This window comes from Stenella coeruleoalba (assembly GCF_951394435.1).
Source record: "Stenella coeruleoalba genome assembly, chromosome: 12".
Taxonomy (NCBI): Eukaryota; Metazoa; Chordata; class Mammalia; order Artiodactyla; family Delphinidae; genus Stenella; species Stenella coeruleoalba.
Window position 1 is genome coordinate 41,665,670 of NC_137158.1, and position 15,029 is coordinate 41,680,698.

A 15,029-nucleotide genomic window follows, 5' to 3' on the forward strand; every position below is an offset into this window, starting at 1 on the left:
CAGTTTTGTAAGGTGGGAAGGAAACTCAAATGGCTATCTAATCTCTTGTTCTAGGTCTAGGCAAATCTACCTAAAAGCAAATCTTTTTTTAAAGCCATTGGGAAATGTTTTTTATGTCCAAACCGTATTGCTATTGGAGGACTTAGTTCATCATTCCTCTTCTACAAGGATTACAGATCATTAGTTAGCTACCTAAAACCCCCTCAAATTAGCAGGTTACCAATGACCTCATGTTTCAGCTATCTATTGCCACAATGCTATGTGAAATAATCCACCTCAAAACTTAGGTGTAAGACAATAAACATTTACTTTTACTCATGAATTTATAGGTCAGCTGAACAGTTCTTCTGGGCTGGGCTAATTTTAGCTACGCTTGCTCATCTGTCTACAGTCAGCCAGCAGGTGAGCTTGCAATTGGCTCATCTAAGTTGGCCTCACTTGGGATAGTTCTCTGCATAAGGTTTCTGAACTTCTAGCAGGCTCGGCTGAGCTTACTTTTTCCACATGTTTTTGGCTAAAACAAGTCTCAGGACACTCAGATTCAAAGCGGGTGGTAACAGAACCCATCTTTTGATGGGAGTAGCTGGGATAGAGGGATCCCTCTATTCATGGGATAGAAGCAAGGATGAAGATTACAGTCACTTTTATAGTCAAACTACCAAAGCCTCATTTAGTCTTTTCTTCATACTAAATAATCTGATATTGATGCTGCTTCTCGTTCATCCCTGAATCTGGACTGTGTAAACATTAACAACTAATTTTATCATTGCAAAACATAATTTCAAGAATGCTGTTAAACTGAAGTCAAGATGTGCTGCAATTAGAGAGCAAGTTGAGATTTTAATTTAAGAGCATAAGGAGTTGAAAAATACTGACTTTTGACTTTAGGAAAAAATGACATAAAAGCTACCTTATGCACTAGACAATATGAGTCTGTACAATTAAGAGGAAATTATACAGCTTAAGTACTTTTTAACTTTTTCATTGACTATTTAGAGCCTACTTTATATTATTTGATAAACTATCAGAAAGTTTTATTCAAAGAGGTAACACCCATGAACCTTTAAAATGAACCATTTATTAAATCAGACTGTTATTCTTAACAGTTATGTAAGTTACATGGTTTATGTCAGAGTATTTCACATGGAAAATTTTTAAACTCTTATAGGCAAGCAAAATTGTACCACACAATATATAAGTAGGAAGGGGATACTGCTAAACATTCAAATAAGGCAAGTATTTTAAAACAATAAAACAATAATTAAAAATTCAAGCATTCCTTTAAGAGAATTCAATACTACAAGCTAAATGTACTTTCTGAGTGTATTCATATAAAGGTAGTGTTTCTTCTTTTAAAACGTCAGGAAATGGAATAAGGCTCATTAACAGATACAGCTGCCCTCAAGATTTTTAATCTCAGTTGCTCTCTTTAAATTAAAATTCACAAAGTGCACAATTAAGATATATCAAAAAACTGAATCAGCTACTCTAATAACAGCTGTCCATGCTTAATACTTAGTGGTTTATTTGACCAAATGATGCCTTTTCAGGGAAAAATAAAAAAAGATAAGCCACTGTAAAACATTTAGTTTGAAATGTATGCTAATATTTTTCTTAGAAATCAAAAATTATGGAGGAAAAGGGTTATTTACCTTAAGGAAAAGAAAGCAAAACACTGGAATGACCAAACATTTTCAAAGAACAAGCACCACAAAGGACATTTGCATTCGGTTTTGTAATATTTATCAATGCATTTTTTTCTTACTCCAACCAATCTACTTCATCAAATTCTGAATCATCTTCTGAATCACTGTATTCCACAGCAATACGGCGGGACAGGATGGTGGCAACATCATTTTCAATGCGTTCGTGTTTAGCTTCCTGTTCACGCTGCTCTTCGACTTTTCGTAGCTGAATACCTGATATAGTAAATCCAAACCATTCATTGTAAACCAAAATACTAGATATTATTAGATATTATTAATCGAATAAATTCAAATACACATGAGAAATACTAACAGGAAAATAAAAAGCAAGATCTATTAAAAAGAATTTGAAGATTTGATGAAACTTACCACATACCCCAGTAGATGTCTATAGTTTATTTAGCCATTATGGTCTATTGTGCTTCCCTACTCACCACCTCCTAAAGTTAACCAGGTGATACATTTCTTTTGTTTGTTACCTCTACGGTCAAATAAATTAAACATCGTTGAGCATATTTTCTGTGGCTTTGTTCTCCCCAGTACTTGAGGGAAAGGCACTATTATTCATTCTATACTGTTACTGCCTGGCATATAGTAGGAAACGTTGGCTGAATAAATAAATGAATGTGACAGGTTGTTCCTTTGTTACTAAGGTAGGAACCTTAATCCTTTAAAGGTATTGGTAAAGCAAGTGTCACTTACATATCAAATGGACAGCCTTAACACTGAAGAAAACACCATTTTAAAAGGAGTTATATATATTGAATATAATATTTACAAAGGGTTTTAACTAAATTTTCTATAACATTTAAGTCTGATACTTTTAATTTCTCATTCATTCAATAAACATTTCAAGAACACCTACTAAGTATGAAAATAAAATGATTAATGTGACATATTTTCTTGAAAAAGACTTAAAATATAAATTGAACATAGCTTTACTTTCTAAAGATCACTTGTACAAAAACATGAGCATCTAAACTTTTATAAATGAAGAAAACATTATTGTCTCCAATATTTAGAAAAGTTCTAATGCTACCATTGCAATGCTTTTAACGGCTCTTGAGAAAATTACCTTTTCGTATTGCTTCCAGAAGTACACTTCTGGCATCACTGATTACAGGTAGGGTTGATGGATGACGCTTTGGCTCAGAAGCAGGTATAATTTGTGATGGAGGAGATGGAGGCATTAATGGAACATGGGGACCTGGGGCAGTAGATGGAGTTGGATGTAGCCCAGAGGGAGGATGAGCAAGAGCTGCAACTGAGACAGGTGATGATGGTCGAATGCCAGGTGGAGGCAGAGGAGGTGGTGGTGGGGGCGGAGGCAGCCCCTGGACTTCTCCTTGTGGGAGTGGGTGAACTGGTACAGTCTCGCATACTGGGGCAGCTCTAGCTACCGGTGGAGAGGGCTGTACTAGAGGAGGTGCAATTGGAGGAGGAGCTGGGTGAAGAACTCCAGGGGCAATCTGAAGAGGAGCTGGAGGCGGTGGTACTGCTGGAGCTTGCAAAGCAGTGGTTGGAGGTGGAGGTGGGGGAGGTACTGGTGGGGGGGGAGTCGAAGTCATTGAAGCTCTTAATGAAGAAGTTGACAAGGCAGATGGAAGAGGTGGTGGAGGAGGTGGTGGGGCGGCGCTCACAAACACAGGTGTCCTGCCTGTAGCTGGTGACTGAGGACGATTTTCTATCAAACCTGTAGCAGAACTGAAATGATAAAGAGATCCCAGCAAGTTACTTAAAGAGAAAAAACTAACCACACAAAACATAAATGGCTACCAGTAATTCTATCAAGGTAGAGGCATTAACATGTTCCTATAAAAATTAAAAATTCTTCAGCAATATTTAGAATGAAATGAGAACTAAAAGTACACTAGCAAGAAAATCAATATGTGGCGCTTTGATTTATAATATTCTAAACGATCTCATCCTCTCATGCAACTTTCATATCCACTCGAGCATTTTATCCTTCCTTTGATAAAATGCTCAGTTTTACACTGGGATATGAGTCTTCATAATGACTCAACATTTATCATATTACAACATTTGTATTGCTATACCTGTGGCCAAAACAATACTGTATTTGTATTGAAGCTATTAAGACTCATTATATGTCATTTCAGTTAAATCAATGACAACTAATTACAAACCACAAAAGGAAATTTATGCCCCTCTTCCTTGTTGAGGATGGAACATCAAATGAGTCAGTAATATAAGATTGATCTTTTTAACTGGAAATTGTAAAGCTGATCTCTATTTCTCTATGAAAAAAAATTATAATGTGGATAACAGTGGACAAAATGAAACTTCAAAAAGCTTTACTAAAAGATTATTATGAGCAATTGCCTATTCTCTCTCAAATTCTTAGAGTATTTCCCCTAATATTAAATTAACATTTATAATCAAGTCTTTGGTTCCCATTTCTTTGTCCCTAACCACATACCAAAAATTCTTAATTTTTATTAATATATTGCAGATCATGTGCTTGATAACAAAGCTATAATAAAATGAAACACACTTTAATCTTTAAGTTATCATTAGCTAAAATTTCCCAAGAGAATGTGTCAGCTCTTATGAGAGGCTGGCAAACTACGGATCAAATCTGACCCGATCCCTGTTCTTGTAAATAAAGTTTTGTTGAAACACAAACATATTCATTTATTTATGTATAGTCCATGGCTGCTTTCATTCAACAATGGCAGAGTTGAGTAGTTGTGACAGAAGCCATATGTCCTAAAGCCGAAAACATTTATTATATGGGCCTTTAAAGAAAAAGGTTACCAACATCTGAGATGAAACATCATGTGCTTGTTCTGACATACCTGATACAGGTGGGTATGGGTTTTGCATCTCCTGCTCCATGCACTGGTGGAGGTGGAGGTGGTTCATGTGGTCTGACTAAGACCCTTTCCTCAGCTCTCGTCAGAAGCTCACTCATCTGACTAAACGGCAAGGCAGAAAGCGAGTAAGATCCATCCATATGATCCACATATGTCTGCGGTCTAAAAAATACATACAGTATCAGTGTATTTTTCTTGAATTATTGGTGAAGTAAAATGTTCTACATGAGATATTGAAGGTTTATCCTTTGAATGCCAATATTTTAACTACTTTAAGAAACTTCTTTCAGAAATTTATTACATTCATCCTGCTTTTAAAACACAGAATGCTGCTCACAACGCAACCTTTCCTTGCTGATTCAGGTTATTATGATGACCTTCAGTTATTTTATTATTTTATAATATAATACTAATTCAATTCACAAGGGTGAAAAGTATTACTTTCATAATCTGATAAACAAGAAAAGAAAATAACTTTCAGCCAATTGTGTTCAAAGCTATCTGCCTCTATTTAATTTTTTTCTTTACAATAAGATGCCAATGACAACAAGCTAGAATATGAAAACTGGAATTTTCTACCACCAGAATATCCTGCTGTTCTTTTAAACCTAAATGACTTCCAAGTGTCTGGCACCCAAGGGAGATAGGTCTGTGATACCAGTAGCACAGACATGGCTAACTACATTGTTTTTGTCTTTTTGCTGTTTTCAAAGGTGCTAGGGTACTCAGAAAATAGCTGCGTAACATAATAACATGTGACTTAAGTCAGATGTAAGCAAAATTTTAGATACCTTGAGCATGTGAAGACATAAATATTTACTGACTGTAGTGCATGCTGGAGACAAAGCTGGATTTAAAAGATGTGTACAAAGCAAGTTAGAAATTATTATATTTACACAACTGGGTAGGCTCAATACCTCAATCACTTAACAGTGATTAGAAATAAATGTCTGTCTACAGATTATTAATTTTTTAAAAAATCAATCCTTTCAGTCTCTTTCTTTCAGTACTACATATGGATAGTACCTTATATGTATATTACTCCTAAAATAGGCCAAAATAATTTACACTTATGACCCAATAATTTACATGTATTATTCGAAAGGAAGTCTTAAGTTCTTTTCCATTCAAAAATCAATAACTATAAAACATATAATAATAACTATAATCAACTGTACACAAATCTCTTCACAGAGAGATGCTAGTATAATGTTTGTTAGGGTTGCATATTAGTTAGATAGGGTCCCTGGCCACTGAGAAAGGAAAAGGACCTATTGCATATTTCTGCAAAAGGGGATGAGTAATTTTGTTTTGAAAGTCCTGATATATCTGAGGTGGAAGATGTGGCATAGAAAGGAAGTCAGGGGAAAGAAAAAGGAACAAAATACAACCCCCTTCCAACTCCTATTTTATATGCAGTGAATCAATAATACTTCAAAAAAAAAATCCAGACCCCATTACTCTATTATGAAATTCTAACAGACTCTGCCTGAACTACTGAGAGTGAGCTGAGACCTCATATGAAAGTTAAAACATCGAAGATCATCTACTCCAACCACTTCTTTCTACAGATGAGAAAACTGAAGTCCGGGTACAAAAATGATCTGCCCAAGATCAGACTTCAATAGGCTCACAATGGTCAGGGTTTCAAAATCAACTCAATACTTATAGAACAGAGTCTGTCAATTCAACAGTTCAGGACCTAAGACTTAGACATATAGATATTAGAAATAAAGCCAGTGTTTTACCATTAATTTTGTTTAAAAAAACAAACAAAAGAAAATAAACCTTGTTTCAAAATGAGAGGCTGGGCCATTAGCAACTTCAATATGCTTATGTAAGAGATTAGCATCATCTTCAGCCAGCTCTGGACCTTGGGCCAGCTTCTGCCATTCTCTCCGCCTGTCATGAGGTGCTCTTGGCACTTTTTCTGGTTCATGAGGACGATCTAGATTTTTCTGCTATAACAGATGTATTGAAACAAAGCCAAATGCTGAAGTACTACGTTTTTAAAAAGAGGTTATAACAACGAAAATAGAATTCTAACATCAGTATTGAAAAAGACAATGTCATCATAATATAGTAAAAGTAACAGAGATACAGTTCATTTGTGCATTCAGAGTTAAATCTTAGCTAGTTTGTTTGTAATCCCACTTTCGAATGCTTTTTTAACCTTTAAATGAAATTGATGTATCAGATAAAAATAGTATGTCTACATAATAAAACTTGAGGTCAGAAAGTCCTTTCAGATGAAAACAGATTCATCAACTCTGCTCCCACATTATTAGTTTTTGCTATAATGAGTGAAATTTCTACAATTAAAGGCACTGCCTACCTCTAGCCAAAACCTGAAAATTTACTAAGGTTATATTATCTGAGAAACGACTAATTAGCTAGCCAATACATTAGAAAAAAATCCAATTACCCAATTAAACCATAATAACTGTCACTCAACAGAAAATAGGGTATTTGAAAAATAAAACAAAAAGTGATTCCAACTGTGGGAGAAAAAGTATAGAAAGAAACCAAAGGGGCCAAGCAGGTAACATACGTGAATAAAAAGAGCCAGATATAAGATGAGGCCTGCACTGAACTAGACGGGTATGTCCATCTAAGGCATTCCAGTTCAAAAATTTAAAAACCACTGTGTTTGTCAAACAAAACTGCTTGCAGGCATAGTCTGGGCTACCAGTCACCAGTCTGCAAACTCTGGCTAGAACACTGGTACACTGTCTAGTGCAGAAAATAATAACATGTAGGCATTTTGGGGAAGAGCAGGGAGAGCAGAGATAGCTATAGAAGAAACAGAGGGATGATAAAGACAAACTTTGCCACCTTCATAATTCTGCCTAAATCCAACTTTGCTTCCTCCTTCTATATTTCTAGTTATCATTAACATGGAATAAAACAGATCCAAGTGAACTTTATTAGAAAGTAGAAAATGATAATACAGCAGACAGGTAACGGGAATTTAGTGAGACTGTTATAAGCTTTCCATTTAGGATATGCTCTGTGGTAAGAAAATATTAACTTAATCTACTTTACCAATATCTGTACAATACTCCTTTGTTCTGCTTTAGCAGAATGCCTTTCTCTTCCCTGGACCACTTAGTTCTTATTTGCTCGTCAAGATTCATTATAAGCTTTGTTGAAGTGTTTATCAGCCCCGTCCTCCCTAAAGCAGGTGCTATTTTGTGCTACTCAAACCCTCCATGCATATCTCTCTGTTAGGTGGGTATTTATCACACCATATTATAATAACCTAATTGTTCATTTGCTCCCCATTAGACTGTGATCTTTCTGCGTGGTTATAAAGACTTCAGTATTTGACCATATGGACCAAATAAAATAAAACTGTCAAAGTACAGAATTAATAAAGTCCCACATATGCAACAAATCACAAATACATGAAAACTAACTTCAATTTTTTGAAATACCTTCTGCTTCCTCTTTTCCTTCCTCTTATCCTCCGTATCTTGTAACATTTTTTCTTTCCATAGATCAAAGAAATATGAAGGATTGGTATAAAACTTCAAACCTTCTTTACCATCATCTCTGAAGTATAAAATATCAATTAAAATATACATTAGTAAGACTTAGAGAGGCAATAGGAATAGAAGTAATTTTACTAAAATTGTTTCCTCTTACATTAACAAAATATAGCATGTGTAAAAATATTGGCAAAATAAATGAGAATATGCACCAATAGAACATTTCTCACAAATCAGACAGGAAACTTCTGGAAAACCAGAAGTTTTTCAGAGTTGGTATTAATAATTTAAAGGTACAACTGGACAATTTTCATCCCTAACTTCTGCTGAATGCCAAGTTTTCTATAAGTCCTGTAATTACAAATGATTCTGCCAAAGAGAAAAGCCTGAAAGGACAACAGAACAGAGAAACTATACAGGGTTTCTGCCAATACTCTAATTTACTTATCATCTTACCAAATCCAAAAAATATCACCAAATAGTCATTCTAATAGTAATAGTTATATCCAATGCCTTGCATACTGACAAATAGTTTCAAATAACTATCCAAATACCATTTTATTCAGGACACGTGTTGTGCCTCTTAAATCACCCATTTAACAATTCATGTGAAAGACTCCAAAGAAAGGCTGAATAAGTCCAGAGTTTTTAAATGGTAAAAAAAATTTAAAAACAGATACTACATATTCAATACACAGATATTTAATGCAAAGATCAAGAGTAGACAAGAACCAGAAAAAAACAATATTTTATTAATGTGGTGGGATTTTGAACTCTTTATTTTTTCTTTTCCATCTAATTAGAAATTAAATTAAAAAGACAATAACAACTCCTTGTCTCTTCATATTCATGTTTGCCATTGGCTTTTCTTAAAAACACCTGTCAAAACAACTCCTTTGAGTAAGTCTTGTTTTTTGTATGCCCAAACCTTGGGAACTCACCTAGTGAATAAAGCAAAGGTTTTCTAAAGGTGGTGGATAAGGAGGGTTCTCTGCATTGCTCAGGAGACCAGTGAAATAAAAAATGTTTGGGGATTTAGCATTTAAAGGTAGACTGCTACATATCTGAACTTGAAGTCTGAAATAAATAACCGGCCTTCTTACTTATTAGCGTACTGACCTGTAAGGAGTGAGTATATTGAGAGGTGGAGGCTGTTCACAAACATCGTACGTCTCCTGTAATGGAACAGGCAAAGTCCTGCGGTCGAAAAGCTGCTGATCTTGAACTGTAGAACTTCGGAAAGCTTTTCTCATGGTTATATCTTGCAAAGACACTAAAACAAAAATCCAAAATGTATTGTTTTATTTTACTAAGATGATTTAACATAAGGACAAATTCATATACCGTATTTGTTTAAAAGTCAGAAGGTCATGACTGTTAGTGGCTTATGAATCAGGAACCATATTTTAAATGTTCTATCACTATATGCCACATCATTTTGTGCTTTATTTTTCCAATTAGATGGGTTTTAATGCAACCTCTGATTTCTAAGGCTCTAATGACACCTGAAGCATATGCTACACTTCCCATCAAGTGCACCTTTTCCTTTTCTCTCCTTGCCGTCCCCAGTCCCCACCAACCTACATTTTCCTCTTTTTTTCTATAATCTTTTTTCCATCTCCCTTTATTACTTTTATTTAGCTTATACCAATAACACTGAAGGAACTACTTAGTTATCAGTGGCATTCTGGGCTAAATGCACTATTGCCCTCTATGCTTTAAGTATGCTATAAGTATGATACATGGACTATAAAGTTAAAACAAACTTATTGTAAAGAAAATTAAGTTTTCAAGTACTGGGCAATCTGTACTGTTGTCTATTTCACTTATCTTTTATCTTGTTCTATAAGGGTCTTCAATTAACTACTAGTTCTTGAAGACTGAGGCTATCTTGTACATTAGTTTCTCCAGTAAGTTAACACAGCCCCATCATACATACGAGGATTTAAAATAACTTCATTTGCTCAGTTTCTTTTGGACTGTGCAGCATGTTAAAATAAAAAATTTACCAAAATACTAGATTTTTAACTCTTAGAGTGATTTCTTGATATTAAAAAATTAGGTGATTTTTTAACATATCTAATATGGGTTTTAGTACAAATGCCTTATACCATAGAAAGGTCAGTATTAAATAATCATAACAATTCTTAAATTATTTTTCTCCCTAAAATAGTATCTCTTTCATCCTTACAAATAAAATTCACTCAACATGAATGTTTGGGTCTATGAAATAAGTGGAGCAATGAGGCTGGCTATGCAATAGCCACAACATGACTGCATTCCCAGCAATTCCACTTCTGACTTAAAAACACCAAAATAAAATTCAGAGAAGGAAAAAAGTTTTTTTCCCACTATCACTAAAGAGTAGTATGAGAGATACTTAATGAGTATAAACTATAGTGTTAGATGCTTTCACTAATTTTTACTTAAGCTTTATAACAATTTAATGGGATAGGAATTATTATTCCATTTTTAAACATAAGAAAATAGAAAATATTATATAACTGGCCCAAGGTAAAATGGTTAATAAGCAGTAGAGCCAGAACAGAAAACGCAGATCTGTCTGCCTTTGAGGCTAATCTCTCTGCCACAGTACCACATGCTGTTCCTCTGGCTCCTATCAGAAGTGGCCTCTGTTTTCTGCAATCAAAATGGATCAATTTTTGCCACCCTCCTACCCCACTTATTAACTGTAAGTATGAAACCTAGTGTTTGATTTCCCAAAGCTGTCTTAGTAAAGGATATAAAGAACATGTAAAGTAATAAGCATTTTTCTATCTTCAGCTCCTTTCATTTATCATTTCTCTCATTTGTTAACAGACCAATGTGACAAAGCCCCTTCCAGTTGCCAACAATGACATCTGATATTACTTAGTGTTATATAACACAGTAAGTCAGCACAATATGTTTGTAAACATAACTGAATTAAAGATAATGGTACAGAGCTTTGTTTAAAGACTCAGTTTTTTACCCTTTCTAAATTACTGTTACTTACTATTTAATGGTAATTAAAAATCCCAAAATATTGATATTACATTCTGTAATTTATTATTCTACTCATAATGTTATTTTATGTGAACTTTAACTGAGTTAAAAAATCTAGGTAAAATAACTTTGAAAATTCCTCTATTCAACATCCCCATGGCAATTTCAAATTAAGTAGTTCAACGTTTTAGATTCTGAATTCTTTCCCAATGCTCCATATAATTTTAAAGGAAACTGAATAATTCTGATAGTTGTTGGCACATTAAGAATTTTTTAAAACACTTAAACACACCTTAAGTTATTTACTAGTATCTGTATTTTCATTTTCAATTTTAATGGGAATGCTAAAATACCTGTTAAAATTTAACAGTATTTTCAAACTAAATATTAATTTTTATTTGTTACATAAAAGAACTGCCTGTATATTTCTATATTTTTAGATGAAATGTACTTGTAACTTACATGTTTAAATTATTTAAAAAAGAAATTTTGGATATAAATGACATATTTGAAAGTATGGCCATAAATTTTTTTTTAATATTAGCAATGATTTTTATCTCAAGAATTTCATGACGTATAACAATATACATTGTATACATTATAATATACACAAACATGTTTCAAGGGATACCACCAGTAAAAAACAACCGACAGAATGAGAGAAAATCTTTTCAAATCATAAGATTTGGGACTTGGATCCAGAATATATATAGAATTTGCGTAACTCAACAATCGCAAGAAAAATAATCCGAATTAAAAATGGGAAAAGGATCTGAACAGATATTTCTCCAAAGAAGATACACAAATGGCCAGTAAGTCATTTAAACCCTGTTTTGTTTTTTTTCTTTTGTTTTTTTAAGTTTTATTATTCTTTTTATTAATTTTTTTTTTTACATTTATACATCACTGTGAATTACATTTGACTGTAGTTTTATTAAAGGAAGAAACACATTTTTACTATCTATTTCTGTTAGATTTTTGGTACAATGTAAAGTCAGGTTATAGATCCAGCCCTTTGCACAAAAATAGAATCATTTTTGTCTTAGTTGCTTTTAACTGAACTAGTTGCAGTTGTCAACATTTAAAAACAAGAGGTAAGAGATAAAAATCTAGATACCTGGCTTCTTGGACAAAAGAAAGATCTGGCATGACTACACTGACTTCACCTCATTTCATGTTACCCACATGCCAACAATCTGCTCCCTGTTTTGTACACAGTCTCAAAATCGCGCACTTGGTCCACTTCACTCAGAGTAACCTGGGTGTAAATCCTGGTTTTAAGTCCTAGCTCCACCACTTTCCTGCTTGGAGACTCGATTCTAAGTGGCTTATAAGCCATGAGAAGATGCTCAACATCATTAGTCATCAGGCAAATGCCAATACATTCTACAAAATGAACCAATATTGAAAACATTAGGCTTAGAAAGAAGCCAGTCACAAAAGACCATATATTGCATGATTCCATTTATTTGAAATGTCCAGAATAGGCAAATCCATAGAGACAGAAAGCAGATTAGTGATTGCTGGAGGCTACGGAGAAGGGGAGATGGGAAGTAACTAGTGTTGGATATAGGGTTTCTTTTTGGGGTGAGGAAATTGTTCTAAAACTGACTGTGGTGATAGTTGCATAACTCGGTGAGAATACTAAAAACCACTGAATCATACACTTTAACTTTAGACGAGTTAATTGTAGGGTGTATGAAATATATTTCAATAAAGCTGTTTTTTTTTTAAAGTACTGTCTTGGTTTTTTCTCATATCCAGACCTATGAGTTTATATCTTTGCATGTAGAGGAAACTTAGCATAGTTAAGTACTCACCTCTCCTTATTCAGGCATTAAATTATGTCAGAAGTTGGTTCAATCACTAAAACAGCCATCATTATATTCTACCTTTTGCTTTTTTCAGCGATATCCTTTAATTTTTTTTTTTTCGGTACACGGGCCTCTCACTGTTGTGGCCTCTCCCGTTGCGGAGCACAGGCTCCGGACGCGCAGGCTCAGCAGCCATGGCTCACGGGCCCAGTCGCTCCGCGGCATGTGGGATCTTCCCGGACCAGGGCACGAACCCGCGTCCCCTGCATCGGCAGGCGGACTCGCAACCACTGCGCCACCAGGGAAGCCCTCCTTTAATATTTTTACTGTTCAAGTTTAGATCTATTATATAACTTACATTTATAATAAAAATGTTATTCCACAAAAAATATTTTGAACAGAGGATTATAAGAGATTCACATTAAATAATACTCTAGGGTAGATAAGTGAAAATTATGTTCTTAGTAGTTTCAGTTTTCCTTCTTAAAAAATAAACAAAACAGAAAGAGGCATTTGAGAAACACCACCACTCAATGTTTTCTATCAAGGCATGAAATGTTTTACCACTAAACTTTCTACCATTATTATTTTTTTAAACCTAATATCCCTAGCTTAATATCTCAGCATAGAACACTTTTGTCCTATATACTGGCAATTTGGGAACTTTTTTTTTCTTTTGGAAATGTTGATTTAAATTGGGAAGTAACATTGAAAGAACGAGATCAGATTCTAGCAGTTTAGCAATATGCACACACACAAGTATATTAAAAGGAATTGCATTCTTAAACAATCAAACCTAAGAATTTCAGGTAATTTTCAAATTATTTCTAAGACAAATGTATACAAACAAATTATAAGAGAGAAAAGACAAAGAAACTGGAGGAAGAGTCTGGCCAAAAAAATTTTATGTCAAAAAATGAAGAGCTATTTAATATACAAAAAGAAGAGGTAAAAAAGGGGGAAAAAAGCTTCCCTGGTGGCGCAGTGATTGAGAGTCCGCCTGCCGATGCAGGGGACACAGGTTTGTGCCCCGGTCCGGGAAGATCCCACATGCTGCGGAGCGGCTGGGCCCGTGAGCCATGGCCGCTGAGCCTGCGTGTCCGGAGCTTGTGCTCCACAACGGGAGAGGCCACAACAGTGAGAGACCCACGTACCGCAAAAAAAAAAAAAAAAAAAAAGAAAAAAGAAAAAAAGGAGAAAACCCAGGAGACTCATGCTAATGGCATTTATACATAAGCCACCGATCTATTACAACATGTACAACAAAGGTCGTGGGTAAAAAAGTTGTGTAGTAAATTCCTTTTTTTTTTTAACATCACTATTGGAGTATAATTGCTTTACAGTGGTGTGTTAGTTTCTGCTGTATAACAAAGTGAATCAGTTATACATATATAAATATCCCCATATCTCCTCCCTCTTGCATCTCCCTCCCACCCTCCCTATCCCACCCCTCTAGGTGGACACAAAGTACCGAGCTGATCTCCCTGACTACGCAGCTGTTTCCCACTACCTATTTTACATTTGGTAGTGTATATATGTCCATGACACTCTCTCACTTCATCCCAGGTTACCCTTCCCCCTCCCCATGTCCTCATGTCCATTCTCTACATCTGTGTCTTTATTCCTGTCATGCCATTAGGTTCTTCAGAACCAGTTTTTTTTTTTTTATTTTAGGATTCCACATATATATGTGTTAGCATATGGTATTTGTTTTTCTCTCTGAATTATTTCACTCTGTATGACAATCTCTATGTCCATTCACCTCACTACAAATGACTCAGTTTCAATTCTTTTTATGGCTGAGTAATATTCCATTGTATATATGTGCCACATCTTCTTTATCCATTCATCTGTCGATGGACACTTAGGTTGATTCCATGTCCTGGCTACTGTAAATAGAGCTGCAATGAACACTGTGGTACATGACTCTTTTTCAACTATGGTTTCCTCAGGGTATGTGCCCAGTATTGGGATTGCTGGGTCGTATGGTAGTTCTACTTTTAGGTTTTCAAGGAACCTCCATATTGTTTCCAATAGCGGCTGTATCACTTTACATTCCACCAGCAGTGCAACAGGGTTCCCTTTTCTCCACACCCTCTCCAGCATTTATTGTTTCTAGATTTTTTGATTTTGGCCATTCTGACTGGTGTGAGGTTATACCTCATTGTAGTTTTGATTTGCATTTCTCTAATGATT

At 34.9% G+C, this 15,029-nt stretch overlaps 1 protein-coding gene across 5 annotated transcripts in view; it reads right to left on the reverse strand.

Annotated features, from left to right (window-relative positions):
* Positions 1 to 1,212: 1,212 nt before the first annotated feature.
* Positions 1,213 to 15,029, reverse strand: part of WASF1 (WASP family member 1) — a 159,019-nt gene continuing 145,202 nt past the window's right edge. For 4 of the 5 annotated variants that reach the window (XM_079938830.1, XM_079938829.1, XM_079938832.1 and 1 more), the window contains exons 4-9: positions 9,154 to 9,307; positions 7,981 to 8,098; positions 6,332 to 6,504; positions 4,526 to 4,705; positions 2,782 to 3,410; positions 1,213 to 1,919 (exon numbers count right to left, since the gene is read on the reverse strand). In XM_079938830.1, the coding sequence (XP_079794956.1) occupies positions 1,762 to 1,919; positions 2,782 to 3,410; positions 4,526 to 4,705; positions 6,332 to 6,504; positions 7,981 to 8,098; positions 9,154 to 9,307 (1,412 nt within the window). In that variant the 3' untranslated portion in view covers positions 1,213 to 1,761. The remainder of the gene's footprint in view (positions 1,920 to 2,781; positions 3,411 to 4,525; positions 4,706 to 6,331; positions 6,505 to 7,980; positions 8,099 to 9,153; positions 9,308 to 15,029) is intronic. The other variant, XM_079938833.1, reaches the window with a different exon arrangement.